The 19,140-nt window shown below is 38.6% G+C and overlaps 1 protein-coding gene across 1 annotated transcript in view; it reads right to left on the bottom strand.

Moving 5' to 3' along the window:
* TfIIFalpha (transcription factor IIFalpha) overlaps window positions 1-19,140 on the bottom strand; it is a 177,239-nt gene that overhangs the window by 144,807 nt on the left and 13,292 nt on the right. The window contains exon 2 of the mRNA XM_067136495.2: window positions 3,464-3,525. Within this exon, the coding sequence (XP_066992596.1) occupies window positions 3,464-3,525 (62 nt within the window). The remainder of the gene's footprint in view (window positions 1-3,463; window positions 3,526-19,140) is intronic.

Raw genomic sequence — 19,140 nt, 5'->3', positions numbered from 1 at the left:
TTTCCGTGGAATTTCCGGGTTCTTTAAGTTCTTGAATGATCTCTAGAAGGGTAGTCTCGTGCAATCGACCAACAGTAATCGGCTATCATATTCACATCCCAACGTCCCTGATAGCGTCGTTCTGCATCTCTGAGACCCTGATGAAACCTTTCACCTTGTTCTTCACTGACAGCTTCTACATTTGGAGGAAAATAATCCCGATGCGAACCTAAGAAATGAAGCTTAAGGCTCACATTACAACCGAGTTCCTAAAACTTTACCAACATTTTTCTTACAATGTATTGAGGGTCCTTAATGTTGCCAAGGTATTTATTCACTACATCTTTGAATGCGTTCCATGCCTCTTTCTCAATTTTGGTCATTGTATCTGTGAAATTTTTATCCTTCACCAGTTTACGAATCTGTGGTCCATCAAATACACCTTCTTTGATTTTTACATCTGATAATGAGGGAACTTTAGAGGATAAATATTGGAAGCATAGGCTACTTTTATCTAATGCCTTGACTTACTCTTTCATCAATGCTAATTTGATGTGCAAGGGTGAAAGTAGAATTTTTTCACGGTCAATAAAACTTACATTCAAGACATTTTTGGATCCTGGTTGTAGTTCTTTCCTTTCTGGCCAGTTCACCGTATCCCAATGTTTATCCCGTGTCCTGCTAACCCATTCGCATAGGAAACAGGGAAATTTTGTATAGCCTTTTTGTTGTCCCAGCAAAAATCCAATGATCTTCAAATCACCGCAAATTTGCCACCCATGCTCATGATATTTAATATTTTTAAGCACCAACTTTAAGGTCTCGTATTTTTCAGACATTTTTGTGGAGTGTGCAAGGGGTACAGATGCCAGAACATTTGTATTATAAAGCAAAATAGCCTTTAAACTTATTTTGGAAGAGTCAATAAAAAAACGCCAGTTACTAGGATCATACTCTTTCTCTCCCAATTGATGTAGAAAATTTGAAACATCCGTACAAAATACAAGTTCATCTTCTTGAGTGTAATACTTTCGGAATTCTTTGTCACGATTTCGGTACCAGGAAAATGTAACACCGTGTGCCAACTTATTCTTTTCGCACAATCTTGAACCAAGTAATTCACATTTTTCTTTGGTTAGCTCATTCAATTCGGATTGCGTGAATTTGTTTGAAGGTGTGTCATATTGATGTGGCTCGAAATCTATTTCTTCATCGTCAGATTGCAATGCAAACAATAACAAATTGAATCACATAATTGTATTCTAAAAAAAGTTGCGCGAGAACATCTCTCAACATTGTATCTTACGAATTCATGCAGATACTAAAACACTAGACTAGACGTGATAGGAAAAAAATAGCATCATTTTCGGAATCAGGGCAGCGATATCCATAAGAATTACATATTTTCTATTTTACCGCAAAATCATGTTGGCTAGTGTTATCATTCTTAAGGAGTATGCTGCATCCATTAATGCACTGAAGGTAAGCTTCCCATGACGTTTTGAATAGAACATGTTGTCTGGCATGTCAGTAGGAATTAATTAAAAGAAATAAGTTTCATAATGATAGATCCGTATTGAACTGTGATTACAATAGAGTAAAATAATATATTATTATTGGTCCACCTTTTCAATACAAAATGAAAATTACATAGGGACTAGTTTCGACCTAGTAATAGGTCATCATCAGCCTGAAGTAAGTCAAAGATCGAAGAAAACATAAACAATGTAAACACAAGTACAGTCTCTTTAAAGGTACATACCAAGTGGGAAGTTGAGTAGAGATATATGAAAAATAATAACTCATCCAAATTGACGAAGCACTGAGCGGAATTTATGTAAAGTTCGGTGCGCCGTATATTATAAAAGACCACTGTGCACTAAATGATGCAATAAAGAAGAATAGTAGGTTGAATGCTGGCTTCTTCTTAGCTGTTGTATAATCGAAGAAATTTACGTCGTGTTTTATAAGGTATTGATAGACGTCAAAATACATGGAAATGTTGGAAGAACATCCATGTATTTTGACGTCTATCAATACCTTATAAAACACGACGTAAATTTCTTCGATTATACAACAGCTAAGAAGAAGCCAGCATTCAACCTACTATTCTTCTTTATTGCATCATTTAGTGCACAGTGGTCTTTTATAATATACGGCGCACCGAACTTTACATAAATTCCGCTCAGTGCTTCGTCAATTTGGATGAGTTATTATTTTTCATATATCTCTACTCAACTTCCCACTTGGTATGTACCTTTAAAGAGACTGTACTTGTGTTTACATTGTTTATGTTTTCTTCGATCTTTGACTTACTTCAGGCTGATGATGACCTATTACTAGGTCGAAACTAGTCCCTATGTAATTTTCATTTTGTATTGAAAAGGTGGACCAATAATAATATATTATTTTACTCTATTGTAATGTCAGTAGGAAGTTGCAAGATTTCCTTTGTCGCACTTTTGTTCATTTTATCAGCATTAGGCAAAACTTTTTTTGGAATTTTTGTGGAATCAAATGTTAGGAATGAGTATATAAGATTTGGGACAGTATTAGCAGCCACAAGGCAACGTAACAGGTTTAGTACCTTACGCCAAGAAAAGAGAATTGCCAACTTTTCGAGTTAAGTTACTGTTTTCATACAAATATAAAAGTTACCTAAATTAAAAAGAAAATACAGTTTTGTTAGACAAAATACAGCAATGAAGTTTCTATGCAACAAATGTGTTTTGTAAGCACAGTTCTGAATACAGTAAGAAATTGCTTACTGTATTAGTTATTTCTGTTTTATAGCTTCAATTCTATTAGACATACAGTGTACTAAAAGTTAATTAATAACATAATGTGCTGTATTTGGATTCTATTTCACTAAGTGCTGGCTTAAAAGTATTTTTAAGTACTGTTATCAAATCATTTCTTAACATTGCAAGTGAGATTTTCTTCATCATGGATTCCTGTGGGATTTGGATTACTGGGATTCTACTGAATAACAAACAAAATAGTTTATAATACAATTCAATGTACTCACCAGAATTTTTAAACAGTGAACCCCTCAACTGAGTAGGAAAGCAAACAGCTGCAATAGTATGATCATTATAATTGATACAGTTTCATGGCGGTATTTTTAGCCTGGTGCAGCCCTTGTGCAGCAGACCCTCCAACGAGGGTGGGCAACATGTGCAATGTGTAGGAAACTATGTGTTATTGTAGCGGAGGATAGTGCCAGGATGTTGGGGACAAATACCCAGTCGCTGAGCCAAAGGAAATAACCATTTACGGTTAAAATCTCCAATCCGGCAGGGAATAAAACCCAGGGCCCTCTGGCTGACCATTCAGCCAAGAAGCCAGACATTATAGTTGATGATATCCAATAAACAAAGAAATACAGCTGCCCTCTTATTCAACAGCACTTGTTAAGATTTCTAATCAGAGCATTTTATTCCTGAAAAGGAACTAGTAGCAGATGTTAAATTCCAATACTTACTTGGGAACTCGAATCGAGTATTCCTGAACTGATGGGGCTTGATTTGCTGCTGCTGCTGAAGCCTGAAAGGAAAAAATCTATTATTTCACATACATAACTACAAATCCCAGAGGAAACAAAAATGAGTTACACATAAAAATGTATTGCTACAACATAAAATGGACCATTCAGATTTCTGTAAACACAGTTTCCAATATCTATATTTAGGTATGTCGCATTAAACATTTGGCTACAGGGGTCAGGGTAAGTAAAATATCTCTTTTCATTAGAAATAGTGAGATTGTTTGTGGTTAATTGTTTGACTCAATAGATAATTATACAGTTTTCATATTTAGTGTTACTAAATAATTGATCAAGAAGACAGTTATGATAAAATTGAAGTAGTGTAATTTTGACCTGCAGGTGTTCTTAAATGTACTAGAATACAATAATATGCAGTTGATTCATTTCTTCTGCTTTTGCTTAGCATTTTCCCATTGATACAGGGCCTGCTTTGTGGTTCTTGCTATACCACTTAACATGGTCAGCTCCATAATCCGATATTCAGATCTTCATTTGCTTCGGTCTACCACATACCACATTCCCTGACATGCAGATGGTAAGCTGTCTTTGCAACGGTGTAAGATGCAGTCTTCTGGACATACCTACACTAGTGAAGTTGTCTTGCACCGACATTCTCAATAATTAGTGACACACCAAAATGTTGGCTGATGGTGTTCATCCTAATGTAGTCAAGTAGAGAAAGACCCATCATTTATACAAAGTATCCCGATTTCCATGGAGTGAAGGAAGTGCTCAGCATTTTTAGCTATAGTATAGCACTCAGTGTTATTGTTGTATGTCCGGCGCTCCCTTTCTCGCTCCGCCAGCCAGCAGCACGCGCGCCTGTGTATCATTCTGCTAGCTTCGACGCGCAGCCCTCAGTGCGCATGCCTGACCATCGAGTGTACTATAAATAGGAGCTCCCTGTCTGCTCACTTGCCCACTTGCCCGGTGTCCAGCTCCAGAATACACCCTACGTCGAGCACGGAGGCTACTCCTCTTGAAAATGTGCTTCGACCAGGTGGACTGAATTTCTGGCAGTACGAGGTTTCACCTCTGGTCACCGTTCCCTTACCTGTTTCCGCTGCCTATGTTCCGTAATTCTTTTACAAGCCATTTTCATTCCCTAAGTTATGCAAGCTCCCTTAGTTTCGCTAGGTGGAATTTCTTCAATCAATTGAACTTGCTTTTTAGGAATTCAGGCACTTCAACAAACAAGGACTCTCATGAACATTTATGTTAGTGTGCCAGATAGTTCTCGACTATCAAAGTGTCAATTCACCAAGACTATCTTTTCAAGATAGAAGTGTATATAAAGACTGCAAACCTGTACATATTGTATAAAGACAGACTTTTCTCAAGATTCAATATTCCTTTTGCTTCAAAATAAATTTCAGTTATTTGTGTAAATATCATAAAGTGAAGCAATAAAAGTTGTGTTCTGTAAACTTCAACCTTGGTTACAACAGTTATATAGTGCAACAGGTCTTACTATGGGCCGATGTATCTTTGATTTCAAATTTACTAACACTTGGCGTTCCCTGTGATCCTTTTCAATCTCATCCATACTGAGTTTATCCTTGCTCAAACAACTTTATTTATGCAGTCATTTTCCTGCAGATGCAGATCCTTTAAGTGTGGTAAAACAAATTCTTTCACTCAGTATAGCCTAAGCGTTCGACAAGCGAGGACGTGTTGAGTAGACGAAACCCAGTAGTGCGAGAGGGGAGTGTAAGAAAGAAGTGAGGAGTTTTAAGATGATTGGTGTTGAACAATACAGGGCAGTAATAGGAAGGTGGCTGGGGAGAAAGAAGAAGTGAAATTAGGAGCGAGTAGAATGGTATCGGGAATGAAGGGAGAGATGATGCTGACAGCGGCGGTGATTATAGTAATGCTATGGATCGAAGGAGTTGAACTGAACCCCGGGCTGAACTCCAGCGGTAGCATGAGTTGGGAAGACGTGGAGCTAACCAAAAGAGTTGTAAAAGAGGTGGTTGAAGAGGTGTTCCCATTTGAACAACTTAAAAATTTGATTCAAGAGCAAACGAAGGAGTTCGAGAAAATGAAGAAATGGTTTTGAGAAAAGGCAGATGACACAACAGCCAAAGTGAGAAACAACACCGAAGAAGTGGCATCATTAAGGGAGAAAATAAGATTAGAAGAGGAAACGCTGAAGCTTGAAGCAGAAGTAGAAATCAGTACACAAAATCGGAGAAAGATATGCCTATTTATATATGGTGTGCCCGAGGAGAAGAGGGAGGACAAACTGCTTACAATTTATAAAGTGGTGGACCTAATTCAGGGGAAAATGAAAATTTCAGTGAAGTAGACATAGACAATGTGACGAGTATAGGGAAAGTAAAAGGAAATAGGCTGATTAAACTGCAACTGTTTTCCAGGTTGATGGCCAATATAGTGATGGGAAATGCAGGTAATATACAGAGGGGAAAAAATATGGATCAGGAGAGACATGGGAAGTGAAGGGATCAGGAATGCCAAAATTCTTAAGAAGCATATGATTTGAGCCAGACACCAAGGTTTGAGAGCTTCTATCAGAGGACAGGAACTAGTAGTGACAAATGGCTGCTGGAAAAGGATTTGGATCATGAACATGGCCCTAGAGGAAAAGATGACACAGGAGGAAGATAAGGAGATGAGAATGGGGAAGAAAGTGGAAGAAAGGCAAGTTATACAACAGCAATGTTGGAGAAGACGGACAAGGTGATAAGGAAAATACCAAGGAAAACAGGAAGCTGAATGAAGCCATAGAGCGGAGCTTAGTGAAAGTGTGATTGTGAATAGTGGAACAGGTGGACAATGGAGTGAGAATAGGAAGGTTTAGGGATACAGCTACGGGCACAGCAAGAGAAGAGGAAAGTCGGAGAAGTGAATGCAGTGAAGTAATGGATGCGCAAAGTGAAAAGGTCAACGCAGAGGTACCCAGGCAGAGAACTGAACTGTGTTTGAGCAGAGGAAGCAAGTTGGGCTTAGGAAGGAACAAGAGCTTAAGTGACCTGTGGGGAATAAAAAGAAATGATGAGGGTATTGTTACATGAAGCAAAAACTCTAATAATGTTAGTAAGTAGTTTTATGTTTTGGAGGAGAGATTATAGTGGTTATGATGGTGTGATTATAGTGGATATAATGAAATTGTTGGTGAAGTGTGTTCTGGTGGTGTGTTTGAGAATAAAGTGGAGCTGGTGTTCTGGGGGTTAGAGAGAGGATGAGAATGAGGTGGAGCTGGTGGTTTATGGAGGTAGGTGTTTGGATTTTGAGAAAGCTGTATTTGGTATGTAAGTGATCGGTGGTTTGTAAGTGACTGGTGGTTTATGGTGAAAGTACGATGAAATTGTTGGTGAAATGTGTTCTGGAGGTGTGTTTGTTGTTGAAAAAGAGACGAGTGAGAGGTATATGAAGAAGAGTTTGGAGTAGTGATTGTGTTTATTTTAATGAGTTGGTAAAGGCAAAATTTAATGTGGAGAATGGCTTGATGGAGGGAATATGTTTTGGAGGAGTGGTTATAGTGGATATGATGAAGTTGTTGGTGAAACATGTTCTGGAGATGTGTTTATGGTTAGAGAGAGGATGATGGAGGTAGGTGTTTGTATTTTGAGTAAGCTGTAATTGGTATGTAAGTGATCAGTGGTTTATGGTGAAAGAGGGTGTGTTTATTGTGAGAGAGAGAGGGTGAGGATGAGGTGGAGCTGGAGGTATATATTATTGACTATCTGTATGGAGAGAATCTGTTGAAATGTTTAAGTGTGGAGATGGAGAAGTGGTGGAATACGGAATGGCAGAATTTAAGTGCTAAGAAGGAGGAGAATTGATAAGTAGTGCTTGTTTACAGGAAGTGTGATTGTGTTTATTTTAATGAGTTGGTAATGGTAAAATTGAATGTGGAGAATGGCTGGGTATTTAAATGTGATTAAGCATGGCGACTTATGAGTTGTGGGGGTTGAAGGGGTAGTATGTGGTCCTGTGGGTGCACTTCTTGCTGATGGGAGTGCACTAGCAAAACACAGGAAATGCCTTTTGAGCCGTCTAGTATCAAAACCGGCCAAGTCACAAAATCTACGAAAATGAGTTAAGGTTATTAACGTGAAGTAGAAGTATAGTACTATCAGGTGAAACAAGAATATGCTTTGAAATCATCCATGTCTTTACATTACAGAGCATTGAATTCTTGGTCGTGCAACAGAATGGGCCAAGTCATGCAGGCAGTGAATTCAAAACCGGCCATGTTATGTTACACCATTATTCTCTGGAATCTTGTGTTGTTACATTATGCAACAATGTGATAATATCAGTAGGCAAAATTGTTCTTTATATTGTACAGAGTATTTTTTGAAGTCATAATATTTCGTATTTTGTTCGTTTGCAACACTGATTTACGTATTCACAGGCTTCTAACGTCATCAAAAAAAATCAAAATCTCTTTATTTGCAAATGAGGTGTCTACCTCAGTGGCAAATGGTACACTAAAATAGATTATTGTCAAGCACTAAATATTAAATTAACAAGAGAAGAAAATTTTCCTATAATACAATATTGTATAATTTATGCTAACAATTTTTTCTATTTAACACACAATTCATCCTTAATAAATTTACATTGTTTACAAAATTCTACTTATAATATCTCCTGTACTACTTACAAATATAGTCATCTGATATACAGTATGTGGAATTACTTCAAATGAAACTGTACAACTAGTATAAGATTAAAATTTACATTGCATTTATTTACTTTTTCTTTTCTTTACCCATTCTGAAACCTAAGTAGCATAACGACCTGCTGCGTCTTAACCAGAGCCCCTTTTACCACCACTTTTCAGAGTTCCTGAAGGGCCTTCACAGCTACCGTAGCGGTCCCAGGGCCCTCGAAGTCCCCACTGTACTTCACCCCTACAGGCAGTCCCCTACTTTGGCTGTCCAAACTCCTTAGACCAGGGGAGGGAATTAATTTATTCACACACATTCTTTTTTTACATTAACCTGCACTGGTCGAATGCCCTCTAACATTTCATTTATTTTTTCTGTTGCTGTTTATTCTCTTCTTGAATATCTGTACAGATTTTGAAAAAGGATCAAACACTACCCCTGGTAAACTGTTCCACTCCTTCACACCCTTCCCAATGAATGAAAATTTACCCCAATCGCTTCTGCTAAAATTCCTTCTAATTTTATATTTGTGGTCAGTCCTGCCGATATAATTATTTTCCAACTGAAGCCTCTCACGGATATCTCCCCATGCTGCGTCTCCTGTATAGGCTCTATATAAACCTATAAGTCTAGTTTTCTCCCTTCTCTTACTTAAAGTTTCCCACCCTAGTTTCTTTAACATTTCTGACACACTACTCTTTCTCCTAAATCCCCTGTTACAAATCTTGCTGCTTTCCTCTGCACACTATCTATTTCTTTTATTAGGTATTCTTGGTGAGGATGCCAAACACTGTTTGCATATTCCAATAATGGACGAACCATACTTAAGTAACTTTTCTCTCTTAATTCTTTGTTGCATCCTTTAAGTAGCCTCATTATGACATGTAACGATCTGTATGCTTTCCCAACAATGTCATCCACATGACCCTTCCAGTGCAAATTACTTTCAAATCTTACAACTAAGTATTTGCACTTGCCATCTTTTGGGATAACTACTCCATCCAAAGTATATTCAAATTCAGTTTTAAAACTCCTGTTTGTAAATGTTGTAACAGTTGATTTACCTCCATTAATCTTCATATTATTTTCTTCAACCCATTGTTGGATACTCTCAAGGTCCCTTTGTAATTCTGAACAATCCTCAATGGTATTTATTTCCCTATAAACAATAATGTCATCTGCATACAATCTTATTTTTGATGTTATATTGTTCCCTAAATCATTTACGTATATTAAGAAAAGTAACGGACCGATTATACTACCCTGTGCAATTCCCTTCCAAACTTTCTCTTCCTGTGATACGTTAATTCCTACTTTGACTTTCTGAACCCTTGAATTTAGAAATGTTTTTACCCAACGTGTAACCCTTACGTCCAATCCTATTCCCTCCAATTTCTTTAATAATATTCCATGTTCCACTCTATCAAAGGCTTTGGAAAGATCTATGGCTATGCAATCTAACTGGCCTCCTGAATCCACTTGATCTGATATGTCCTGCTGAAATCCCACCAGTTGTGCCTCACAAGAAAATTTCTTTCTAAATCCATACTGGCTCCTCATGAACCAATTTTTATCATCACATACCCCTCTGATGTACTTTGATATTAAACTCTCCAGTATTTTACAAACTATACTGGTCAGGCTGATTGGTCTGTAGTTCTCTGGTTTCCTTTTATCACCCTTTCCTTTATAAATTGGTATTATTATAGATTCCTTCCATTCCTTTGGTATTACACTATTATTTATGACATAGTCAAAGAGAAATCTTAAATAAGGCACTATGTACCACCCCATTGTCTTTATCACCTCCCCAGTAATTTGATCACTTCCTGCTGCTTTTCCTTGCTGAAGCAGTTGGATTTCTCTGAAAATATCTTCATTTGTGAATGAGAAACTTCTTGTTTCCCTCTGTGTCTGTCCCTCTGTAACTTCTGTATCGGTTTCCAACTCCTGACAATCATCTACTGAATCTCTAAATTCCTTACTAAAGAGGTTTGCTTTCTCAGTATCTGTTAAATAGTGTTCACCCCCTTCTCCCACCATTGTAGGAATTTGGATTCCTTTTCCTTTTTGATTCCTGATATATGAATACAGCTTTTTCCATGTCCCTTTGTGGTCATTACGCTCTTGAAGAATGCCATTCGTATAATTCTCTTTTGCTTCCTTTTTCACTCTATTCAGTTCACTCATTAGCTGTTTTCTACTTTCTCTACTCTCCCTACCTTCTTTGATTTTCCTGTTTACTATTCTACAGGGTCCGAGGTCATTTTACCCTTCTTAACAGGTACAAATCTCTCCTTCCCAAAGGATTCCTTTGAATTTAGCCCAAAGTGTATCCACATTACTCCCTTCACTTATCCAACAACTGAATTGTGATTTAAGGTAAGTCCCAAATTCATCAACTTTAGTTTTTCTGTACAATTTCTTGTCTTGTGTGACCCTCTTATTAAGCCTTTTTGGTACCAGTCCTACATCCATTATTACAGCCTTATGGTCACCTATTCCTTCAATTACCTCAGTTTTATCAACAATTTCCCAGGTTTAACCAAGAATACATCTAGTAATTTATTGAGACGAGTCGGTTCTTGTACTACTTGTGTAAATCCTCCCTCCCAAATTAACTTATTTGCCAGTTTCTGTTCATGAGCTTCACTTGCAGCTCCATTCCATTCAACCTCATTTGCGCAAAAGCAATCCTATTTTCTGTGTGTCTATTTTGTCATTATTGTGTAGTATAATGTGTATATTTTTCTGAGTGGTGAACTGAAAAATTTATTTTCATACCTTGTCCTACATAATGGAAACATCAATAGATGAAACTCCCCAGATCAAGTGCAAGAAAGAGAACAAGAGATACATCACATTGGAAATCACAACAAGAAAAACGAGAGTGGCAAGAATAATATTTCATTTTATTATACTACAGATTATCAAAGTTTCTCGCACAAAATTCTGTTCGTGTAAAATGTGAGGTATTTTACAATAATGGCGTTGGGAAGTACCGAAGTCTGTGTAAAAGAGGAAAATCGCTGGCTCAAATGACACCTTACACAGTGATCAAGGGCATTACTATTCCTGTTCTAAAACAAAGGACATAAAAAAATCCCTTGCAGAACCACTTTGGCTCAACATGGCAAGATCATCCACCACTGCAGTTTTATAAAACTATAATATTAGCAAGTGAAACAGCTTTCACTGGTCATGAGAATTCCAACACCATCTCTGAAGTCTGCATTAGTAGTCCACGTGAAGTGCCTGACATTGTATTATAAATAATAGCAAATTGAAGGCTTAAAACAAGAATATTACTTAGTATGTGTGACCAGTACCTATCTTAATAATGATTCTATTAATGTAAGTGACTATTATTGCTGATCATTTTCTTTTACAGTGTACAAGATGTAAGTGAAGTACAAACTTTTAGTGAGAGAAATCCTATTTTGTATTCTCCTCAGCTTTCTGATGTTCTTCCTATATATATATCATTATCCCATGTGTGCTGAAATGCATTTTTTAAATTGCAATAAAGAAAAGTAATTACAATGTCAATTTACTTTCATTAAATTGCCTTTTTTCACAAGGGTTTGGAGTTTAAATTTAATATAGTTTCAGAAAAAAGCCTAAAATTATACAAAATTGCAACAAAAACGGCCAAGTCAAAATTTATATTAACAAAAAAGATGGGTTCATTATAAGTCAGATTTCTCAAAACAGCGGAAAAATAATTTTCCATTAAGGATATAACTATGAAAAAAAAATCTTTTGTGGCTCTCATTGCTTTGTCTCTACAGGTTTTTCATCTATACTGAAAAATATGCCTTCAGTGACTTGGCCGGTTTTGATACTAGACGCCTCATTTATTCCTACCAAGTCCGATACATGCATGTCCACGCCGTGGCCTCTGGGCAACAGGTACATTCTTTAAGGTACACGGCTAAGTCATGTAAGGGCAGAAAGCGAGTTCCCGACGCTTAAATGGGGACCAATCAGCTAAGGGAGACAACCCTAACAGAAAACATCGGTCCTCCAGGATTGCTGGGGATTGAAGCAAGGCTAACAACCTCGCTCCGGAAAACAAACTGTTGCAAAGCCCCAGAATATGCCTTGGAATGGTGGATTTAATAGACAACGAGCTAAGCTAAAGGCAATGGACTACGCAATTGGTACATGGAATGTACGCACACTTCTACGAGCTGGAGAACTGAAAGTACTGATGCAGAAACTAGAAGTCAACAAAGTGGATATAGCAGCCATACAAGAAACTAGATGGTCAGGAAGGGATGAGATCTGGGACACCAAAACCCACACAATATTCAGTAGTGGGAAGTCAAGGAATGCACAAGGAGGAGGAGTAGCATTTATAGTACGAAAACAAGCCAAAGATGATGTACTACAGTTTTTGGCAGTAAATGAAAGATTGCCAACACTGCGTGTTAAAATGCGATTCTATAACTTAACAATCGTAAATGTATATGCACCAACGGAAGACAAGGAACAGATAGTCAAGGATCAGTTCTATGCTGAACTGGAACGAGTGCTAGATTCAGTCCCATCAAACGATGCTAAGATGATAATAGGAGACCTAAATGCACAAATTGGGAAGGAGGAGATATATCAAGGAATAATAGGGATCCATAGTTTACACAACAATACTAATAATAATGGACGGAGATTGCTTGATCTTGCTACCAGCAGAAACATGAAAGTGATGTTAATTTGTTTCCCTCATAAAGAGGTACACAAGCAAACATGGATATCGCCAGATGGAAAGACCTGTAATCAAATAGACCATGTAATGATGGAGAAAAGATGGGCATCCAATATCATGGATGTCAGATCATTCAGAGGAACAAGTTGTGGCTCCGACCACTTTCTAGTTAAAGCAATCTTAAGGTGCTGCATTATGAAAACAAGAAGGGAAGGAATGAGTAGGATAGAAAAGTACAATACTAGTGAACTGAAGAATAAGGAAGTATCAGAAAGATACAGGAAAATAATGGCAGAAGTGCTGGTAGAGAAATATAATAAGGACCAAACAACAACGGTCGAGACCAAATGGATTGCTCTGAAGGAAAGCGTTAAGGCCGTGGCAAAGGACACACTAGACATTGTGCCCAAAAGGAACACAAAGGAATGGTTTGATGAGGAATGCCAAAAAGCCCTAGAAGAAAGAGATAAAGCATATAAAGTATACATAGAGAGACCAACAAGGGTGAAGAAACAAGAGGTTGAAAACCAGAATAAAGAAGTAAGAAATGTATGTTGAAGAAAGAAGAGAAGAAAGTTAAATGTGAAAATGGCTAGAATAGTGGAGGAATTTAAAGATAATAGCTACATGGCTTACAGAGAAGTTAAGTGAAAGAAGGATTCAGGGCAAGAACAAACATGTGTAAGGACAGAAATGGACAGCTTTTGGGAGATAAAGAAGGGATCCAAGATAGATGGAAGGAATATTTCCAACACCTCCTGAACCCAGCAGAAATGAAAGGGAAAACACCAACTACCTCAAGGAATAACACTGAGACAAATGAATCAGAAGTCACAGCACCATCTATGCAAGAAGTGATAGAAGCCATACAGCAACTGAAAAACAATAAAGCACCAGGTATCGATGGAATCCCTGCACAGTTGTGGAAATACGGAGGAACCACACTACAAGAAGCTATATATGATCTAATTGTGAGTGTGTGGAATACAGAAGAAATGCCTGAAGACTGACGCAAAGGCATCATATGCCCAATATACAAGAAAGGGGATAAGTTGGTATGTAGCAATTACAGAGGGATCACACTGCTGTGTACAGTATATAAGCTGTTCACCTCCATCCTGAAGAAGAGACTAGAACCCCTGGTGGAAGAAATTCTGGGAGAATACCAGGCAGGGTTCTGGAAGGGAAGATCCACTATTGATCAGATAATTACTGTGAAACAAGTGTTGGAGAAGTGTTGGGAATGGGGCATAGATGTGGTACAGATGTTTATCGACTTTCAACAAGTATCAAATCAAAAGTTAGATGTATGGCTTTTCAGGCGTTTACTCTATTAAGCAGCATTTTGTCTTAGGTCTGACACTAGACTCCTCAGAGTGGGATGTGTCAGACCTAAGACAAAACGCTGGTTAATAGAGCAAACGCCTGAAAAGCCATACATCTAATTTTTTATTTAATTTTTGATATGCTCTATTGGTGGAAAAATATCTAATTCCCTCCATGGGAACTTAGAATTTCCATTCGGAATTGCTAGGCGAGCATTAATTCCATTGTGGAGTTTTATCTCCCGTATGCAGTTATCAGACTGTGCCTCTTAAATAGGCTTCTGATAAGTTCACCTGCATACACCCCAGCATCAGTGGGTAGGGTCTAACACACCCCACTCTGAGGAGTCTAGTGTCAGACCTAAGACGAAACGCTAGTTAATAGAGCAAACGCCTGAAAAGCCATACATCTAATTTTTTATTTGATTTTTTATATGCTCTATTGGTGGAAAAATATCTAATTCCCTCCATGGGAACTCAGAATTTCCATTTTCAACAAACACACGATTCTACTGACAGGGATAAATTAATGGAGATATTAAGAGAGTTCAAGATACCAGAAAAGCTGGTGCGACTGGTGGAATTAACTATGAGAAATACGATGGTGGGAGTGAAAATTCAGACTGGAGTAGGCAGCTTCTTCGAAGTGAATCGGGGATTGAAGCAAGGAGATGGCTTAGCACCAATTCTATTTAACCTGGCACTAGAATCAATGATTAGAAAGTTAAGGGTGGACACCAGTGAAACATTTCTATACAAAACAGCTCAACTAGTTGGATACGCTGATGACATAAATTTGATGGGAAGAACAACAAGGACAGTTAAAGAAGCATTTGAAAACTTGAGTAGAGAAAGTAAAGAGATTGGACTTAAGATCAATGAACAAAAGACGAAGGTAATGGTGCAGGCTCGGAGAAGGAAGTATGCAAATGACCAACTTGTCCCTGAAGGATCCAAAGTGGAGGTGGTGGATGAATTTAAATATCTTGGTGTACATCTAAGCAATAAGAATGAGGAAATGGTGGAAATACAGGCAAGAATTCAAGCTGCCAACAGAGCATACTTTGCAGTACTACCACTTTTCAGAAGTAGAGATATAAACCAGAGCTTAAAAGTTGTGCTATACAAAACCCTCATTCGCAGTATAGTGATGTATGGAAGTGATACGTGGACCCTACCAAAGAAAGCCGTGGAGCAGATAGATTCCTTCGGAAGGAAAATCCTGAGGAGAATTAATGGACCCATATGCATACAAGGGGAATGGAGAATTAGATATAACAATGAACTATATTCCCTGTAAGGGGAGGCACCCCTGTCGCATGCCATTCGAATGAAGAGACTTAAATGGGCAGGTCATCTAATTAGGATGGCAGAACACCGAATCCCATCCCAAAGAAGGTATTCTTAGGAGACTTTGGAGGAGGAAGGCCTGTGGGAAGACCAAGTAACAGATGGGAAGATGGTGTACATCAGGACGCAGCACACATCCTCAAGATCCGGAATTGGAGAGTAGCTGCACGAGATCGACAAGGTTGGCAGAGAGCAACTAGGGAGGCCATGACCCGAAAACGGGCCATCGCGCCATAGGTAAGGTAAGGTAAGAAATAAGAGTTGTAACACTGGTGATGTAAGCCTTGACTCAGCTAGCAAGAGTAGGTCAAGTAGTATGGTATGAGGAATGAAATGTGCAAAGGTGTGCGTGACTAGACAGGAGGGACAAGAAGGTCGTTGACATTGGACATGCCATGCAGGGACGGAAGATGACTACAGTGGTGACCCCCACCTTGAGGGTCATGTTTCCGGAGTATCCGATGGACCTCATGGCATATCCAAGGAGAATCGTGTTTCCTTTTCTTGATTATTATTATTATGATTACTACTGTTATTACTCTTATTATTTTGTTTATTTACTTTGTTTTTTGACCGTTTATGCCCATTGCATGCCAAGGTCTATGGAACACTAATAAGGATTGATCATGGCCATACGGCAGTGCATATGGGGAATGATTGCCACTTATTGTCAGTTTGTCGTTCAGGCTATACCAAATTTGAATCATGTATTGGGTGGAAACCTGTGAGGTTCAATAAACATACACATAAATTCTTTCACTTTGAAAGAGTCAGATGACATTTTTCATATATAGTAGTACTCAGTTTTCAAAAGGTTTCAGCCTAGTCCAAACTGATTCAGTCAATCATACCACCATGCTTTCAGTTGGCTTTGTAGATCTTCTCTGGTAGTAGAAGCAATCAGCACTTCATACAAAACAAGCTTGTAGTTTTACACATTGTTGATATTGTGATCATAGCCACAGGACCACTGGTTTTATATGGAATCCAAACTACAAGCCTGTTACTTTTCATTTCAATAAAATCACATGCATTGCCTGGGATTCAAACTGCAGTCATTCTGATAAGAAGACAGTGATGATACCACCCAGATGCCCTCCAGGTTAATAGCCTTTGTCCTCGACAACTGCATCACCACAGGTAATCTACAACTGCGAGGTTTTTCAGTCTGTAGTTTAAATAAAATTAGAAAATACCTGAAAAGAAGAACATTAAATAACAGATTATACCATACCTGAAAAAATATACCACTTAATTAAAACATATTTTTCGGATATATACTGAGTCTGGGAGAGAAGGCGGAGGGTAGGCCAGTGCGGCATTCGCCCGCTAGATCGCACAACCACTGCTTCCTGTGTGTACAGTGTGTATGTGGGAACTGAAGCTATCTGTTGGATGTCACTTGATGCAAGTGATTTTGCTTGAAAACGTGAATATTTCTAGTACGTACGTCTTTTCTACCTTCAAAGTTTTGCTAACGCCTGATATAAAAGCCCACTGACTGGGTTATTCAAGCTAAATTAACTTTGCACTGCCACAGATGGGTGAGTAGGCTAGTCAACCACTATGCTGGTGTGATATGTGCCATGTTGGGCCAACACAGTTCCTTAAACGTCGGACGAGATGGTGCATTACATTTCTGGGAGAGATGGCGCGATATTCTTCGAAACCAAAAATGCTATCCCTTCTATGCCAACTATATATATTGGTCCACCTTCAAGCACTGAATCTACTCCAACAAAGTTACTTCATAAGATCAGCCCAATTCCAAAATTGATGGCACCAAAAGCGACAAAAAGAAAGTTATCGGCAACTGAGTTAACCACTACTGAGAATACTTCCAACAAAAGAGAAATCTCGAACACAAAGCACAAAAAGCAAAGAAAAGTTGCAACCTCTGCCACAAAAGGAAAGAGTAAGAAAGCAGAAAGAGTGGTAGTGGTGGTGGTGATTATTGTTTTAAGAGGAAGTACAAATGGGCAACCATCCTCTATATAACTCTAATCAGAGGGAAAAAATGGAAGGGGTCCGACACTTCAAAAAATGAAGATATTGGCCAAAGGAAAACAAGGGCCACGAAAGGCGTGAAAATGAAGGACTCCCTAGCCCTCGCAAACCTAATAGCGTCGGGGTCGGAAAGGAACAAGTGTTGACCAAGAAAGGTCGGATAGGATAGATTAAAGTGAGGAGCCTGGCACAAGTAAGTGGAAGCAATGCTAGGACTTAGCTAGGGGCCCCGTGGTCGCCAACCCACGATCCAAAGTTCAGAGCCCCTGGGGCCCCTTTTAGTCGCCTCTTATGACAGGCAGGGGATACCGTGGGTGTTATTCTACCGCCCCCACCCACAGGGGGAAGCAGAAAGACCTTATTCTAATGACGCAGCTAAAATGATTCAAGATGGGCAAACTAATGCAGTATCTGATGATTGCAACAAGTGTGTGGAGTGTTGGGAGAACTATTATTTGACCAAAAAAAAAAGGACAAGTGGCTGTATGAATCGTGCTCAGTGTATAAGAACTTGTGTAATGATTGTGGACGAGAGAGCGTAAGTAAAATCATATCCAAAAAAACTGAGGTGATAAGTCTTGAAGGTTAAATAATTAATTGATTCATTAATGATCAATGAATAACAGACAGGTGAATGTAAATAATGTAAATAAATATGTGTGCGCGCGTAAGAAAAGGGACCACTTCTCGGTCAACAGTTCACGAAATAATTATTAAAAAACACTCACGGGAATAAAAAGTTGAATTTTCGTTTTTGATATCTATGTATTGCTTAGACCGTCATCTACTCACTGCGTGAATTTAGAAGTCCTCTGACAATAATCACTGCTAAAACATGAGGTTTATTTAATACTAAGAAAACGGACCACTTTTTGCATCGTAAGCGAGGCTCCACACACTTACTCACTTGTGCTCATAGCTGCGCAAACATAAGATATGTTGACTCAGATATCTTATGATAAATAAACTCCAGCTGGGCTCTTTTAATAAAGGTGATAGGTTTCATCAACACCCTGTCTGCTCCAAACATTTCTGATACCGATGCAGTCTTTCGGTGTATTTCATACTGTGGAGAAGTGTGCGATGAATGCATTAGTACGAAACCAGCCAATGACAACAGCTACTAAGAGAAAAAATTATGACAGGAAAGAAACACAATTTATCTTTGTTTTTTATTTTTATTTTTTTGCTATTGCTTTAAGTTGCACCGACACAGAAAGGTCTTATGGTGATGCTGCGACAGGAAAGGGCTAGGACTGGAAAGGAAGTGGCCGCGGCCTTAATTAAGGTACAGCCCCAGCATTTGCCTGGTGTGAAAATTGGAAACCACGGAAAACCATCTTCAGGGCTGCCAACAGTGGGATTTGAACCCACTATCTCCCGAATACTGGATACTGGCCGCACTTAAGCGACTGCAGCTATCGAGCTCGGTACACGCAATTTATCACTTCAGAGGGAAGGAGGTGTGTCAGTCATTCTTTCAATTTGTATTCACTTGTGGCTCTTAAGAGGCTAAAGAAATTAAAGGAACAAGGAAGAAGAGGTGCAGCCTAAAAATTCACCGAAATGTATTAAAGACTTCCC

The sequence above is a fragment of the Anabrus simplex genome, chromosome 1 (assembly GCF_040414725.1).
Source record: "Anabrus simplex isolate iqAnaSimp1 chromosome 1, ASM4041472v1, whole genome shotgun sequence".
Taxonomy (NCBI): domain Eukaryota; kingdom Metazoa; phylum Arthropoda; class Insecta; order Orthoptera; family Tettigoniidae; genus Anabrus; species Anabrus simplex.
The sequence above is the reverse complement of the archived record's forward strand: the minus strand, read 5'-3'. Positions and strand labels throughout refer to the sequence as shown.